This window comes from Galeopterus variegatus, unplaced genomic scaffold (genome assembly GCF_000696425.1).
Source record: "Galeopterus variegatus unplaced genomic scaffold, G_variegatus-3.0.2 Scaffold1360, whole genome shotgun sequence".
Taxonomy (NCBI): domain Eukaryota; kingdom Metazoa; phylum Chordata; class Mammalia; order Dermoptera; family Cynocephalidae; genus Galeopterus; species Galeopterus variegatus.
Genome location: NW_007727471.1, coordinates 167,160 through 170,880, shown reverse-complemented (window position 1 = coordinate 170,880; position 3,721 = coordinate 167,160). Strand labels below are relative to the sequence as shown.

Here is a 3,721-nt window from a genome sequence, read left to right as displayed (position 1 = left end):
CGCCCCGCGCCGGGCGGCCCCACCTATGGCAGGGGAGGACGGCGGCGTCGCGGCCGCGCCCGAAGCCGGCCCTGTTGATTGGACACCGTCCGCCCTGACCCCGCCTCCCCGGGGGCCTCACTGGACGGCGCCCAGCCCCGGAGCCGGCCCTCATTGGGGAAGGCCCCCTCGGGCACGCCCCCGCGTCCGCACCGCTCATTGGCGGACCCACTTCCGCCTCTGCGCTCTCGACTCGCAGCCCCGGCCGGAGCGGATCCCGGTGGGCATCCTGGGTTGGACCCCGGCCCCTACCGCGTGTGACCTTGGCCGGGCTCGGGACTTCCTCGTCGCGCCAGCACCCAGCCCGCCTGTTCCTTCCGCTGAGAGCGCGGTGCGGGAAAGGGCTGCCCCAGGACCGGAAGGCTGTCCCGCTCCCTCGATGGCGCACAGGCTACCCTTTGGCCTCCCGCCTCCCAACCGAGGCCTTATTCCCCCACCTGGGGCCCTCCGACCTCGGGCGGGCGAGGGTCCCCCCTGCTGGACTTAGAAATGCCCATTCTGGAGCCCCGCCCAGCCCTAAGAAATCAAATTTCCTCAGGAACCTCTAGTTTTTATAGGCTCCCAGACCTGATTCTGTTGCTCAGACGAAGCACCTCTTACCTTGTCATCCGTGGCCCCACCCACCATCGACGGGGGTAGGATGAACCTATGGGGAGGCACAGAGAAAAGGGCCTCCCTCCCCGCACACAAACAGGCCCACCAGGACCCTGCATGCTTGGACAACTCTCTCCAATGCAGAAAGAGCCACAAAAGCCAGGGTAAGGGTGGGTCCCAGAAGTCCAGGCCGTGTGCCCAATCATTCCACCCTGTTCCCATGCCAGCTACTCTTTCATTGAACTTCCCTCATTCCAGGGTTGCCACTGTCCCTGAGGGCAGCCTCCCAGCTGACAGGTTTTAAGGAAGCCCAAGGCTCCCTCCCCCAGGGAGCACTGCACAGTGCCCACCCCATTCTTTCAGGCCCACGGACGGTAGGGAGATTGCTTGGAGCTATGGGGAGAAGGGTAAGTTGGGCAGCACAGACACAGACATCACCGTCTTTCCATCACTTGCTCTGCCATCAGCAGCCTGCTTAGCAATGACACTGCTGCCTCCCACACCACCTGCCTTTCAGGGACAGGGTTCCAAGGGCACCTGGGTTTCTGTAAAGACCCAGAGCAGGTTTTGGCCTGGGGGTGCCCTTCTCAGCTTCTTGGTCCCAGGGCAGTCTGCAGCTGCCATTACCTTAACTCTGCCTTACTCTGTTGCCCACTCCATTAAACTGGAGAAAAGAAACTTTGGATTTCAGCCTTCTGGAAGCTGAGTGTCTCCTCCATTAGGGTCCTCCTCAAATCATATTTTCAAAGCAATCTTCTTATGCTCATCACTTCTACACCAACAGGATTGCCCAATTCCGAACTACCGAAATAAAACAGGGGAGTACACAAAACATGAAATCTAAAAATTACCATTACAAGGAAACCCACTCCCAACGTTCAGCCTGTATCTGGCTTTGACAAAGTTATGTCAGTCCTGCATAGGAGACATTTTTGTAGCAGTGGGCCAAACCAAACAAGTCATCTCCAATTGAAGTATCTCAATGGTTTACACGACTAAGCATCCATCCCAGGCAAAGGAGTCACGAAGCTCACACCACTGGCCAAGCTGCAGCTCTAGAGCAGAGGTTAGGGAACCTGTTCTGTAAAGGGCCAGACAGTAAATATTTTAGCCCAGTGGTTCTCACCAGGGACTATTTTGTCCCCCAGAGGACTTGGCAATGTCTGGATAAACTTTTGGTTGTCCCAAGAGATGCTGCTAAACATCCTACATCCTCAGGACAGTCCCCCTTCCCCGCAATAAAGAATGATTAGCCAAAAGAACAAGATTGCTGAGATTAAGAGACCTAGTTCTCTGTTGGTCTCTTTACTGTCTTTCACACATTCTTCTTTGTTTTTAACCCTTTAAAAATGTAACGACCATCCTCAACTCATGGGCTGTACGAAAACAGGACTTAGGCCTATCCCTGCTCAACAGAGTGCCAGCAAGGTCCACAAAGACCACATACTGGCAAAAAGCCAAAGGCTCTGGTGTCACACAAACTATTCAGCAGGTCCTCAATGCAGGCCCAGACTGTTGTCTTCACCCTGGGGACCGACTTTCCTGCTGTCCAAATCAGGAAGCAGGGATTCTTCAGAAGTGGTTCCCCCTCCCCCCTCATTAAGCTCTAGCCACACTTTCTGGTACATCTGCAACCTCAGCTCTGTAACCAGCAGGGAGCACCTCAGCATTCATCTAATGTAACCCTCAAGAAATATAGGCAACTACTGTTCATTTCAGGAAACATTCTCTTATTTTATTTTCAACTCTGCAAATGTTCTCATTTGGCATCTGACTGGCATCAAACCAAAGACCTCTCTGGCCAAGAAACCTAGACCACATACAAGATTCCGTTTGCAATCTCGATGCCTGTGAGCATCGGAGCACCTGCTCCTCTCTTCAGTCCCTCAGGGAGGCCTAAATCTGTCTCAGGTGTGCTAACAGTGCTGGCCACAAGAAGGTGGAAAAGCCCGTAAAACTGCAATCTTTTGCTGGGATAGAAGCCAGGCAGCGTCTGGACAGCAGAGTTCTTTCCTCAGGTGACAGAGATCCAGATAGGGTCCTAATTGTGATCTTATTCAACATTCTTCCGTCTCTACCTGGGCTGGAATGAAGAAAGGGCCATTCTCCCACGTGACACAGAGGAAGAAAAACAACTTCATTTACACTTTTTAAAAGCACTCAACCATCTAACGAAGTCTGGCCTGGATGAATGGAGCAGTGAGCAGTTGGTCAGCGCTGCTGGCTGGAAGAAATCTCTGAGGCCACTTTCACAGCCTTTTTACAGGAGTATTTTCCCAGAATCCGTGGAAAATACTCAGAACCCATCAGGACATTTTACTTATAAGCAGTTTACAACCGTCAGAGGAGTTCACTACTGCCTGGCCTGGGGCCCTTCTCAGGATCTCAATTCAGGATTAGCTACTCAAAGAATAAAATAACAGGAAATACATTTTAAGGACCAAAGCTGCTCTTTTTAGCCCTGTTCAGGGAACAATTTGACACGATTGGTATAGAGAAAACTGGGCACTCGGATGGGCACAAACAGGAGCTGCCTTCAGACCAAGACCTCTCCTCCGGTGTGGGGCAAGTAGGGCCTCGGCTTGAGGTCCAGCATTCCAGCTGTCCGGCGCCCCCTCTCCGACCCCTCTGCCGAAGTTAGTTAACCCGACAGGCGCGGATCATGAGCAGCTGCAGGAGAATGAAGACCGGAGACGTGATGAGGCCGAACCAGAGCTCCCGAGTCTGTTCCACCAGCTTCTGGCACAACAGCATCTCGAAGACGAACTTGAGGCTCAGGACCGTGAGGACCCAGAAAAGGCGGAGCACGGCCAGCCGCTTCTCTCCGTCCTGGAAGAGGCGCACGGACACGATGGTAGTGAAGTAGGTGCTGAGTCCGTCAGCGGCGAAGAAGGGCACGAACACGTTCCACCAGGAGAGGCCAGGGGCCAGGCCGTCCACGCGCAGAGCCAGCAGCACGGAGAACACCAGCAGGGCCAGCAGGTGCACGAAGATCTCGAAGGTGGCAAAGCCCAGCCACTGCACCAGCTCCCGCAGCGAGAAGAGCATCGCGCCGGCCGAGCGCGGGCCGGGGCCCGGCCGAGCGTGC

At 54.8% G+C, this 3,721-nt stretch overlaps 2 protein-coding genes across 2 annotated transcripts in view; both read right to left on the bottom strand.

The window, feature by feature from the left end:
- The window catches only part of TPRN (taperin), a 9,950-nt gene extending 9,751 nt beyond the window's left edge, over nt 1–199 (bottom strand). The window contains exon 1 of the mRNA XM_008576504.1: nt 193–199. Coding sequence (XP_008574726.1) covers nt 193–199 — 7 coding nt within the window. The remainder of the gene's footprint in view (nt 1–192) is intronic.
- A 2,550-nt stretch (nt 200–2,749) lies between these two features.
- On the bottom strand, nt 2,750–3,701 carry TMEM203 (transmembrane protein 203). The gene has a single exon (XM_008576476.1). It carries the CDS (start codon nt 3,679–3,681, stop codon nt 3,271–3,273), a length of 411 nt encoding a protein of 136 aa, XP_008574698.1. The 5' UTR covers nt 3,682–3,701; the 3' UTR covers nt 2,750–3,270.
- Nucleotides 3,702–3,721: the final 20 nt, after the last annotated feature.

Bases quoted from the DNA above. Each gene is read 5' to 3' on its own strand.
- TMEM203 (XM_008576476.1), bottom strand. From the start codon at position 3,681: ATGCTCTTCTCGCTGCGGGAGCTGGTGCAGTGGCTGGGCTTTGCCACC.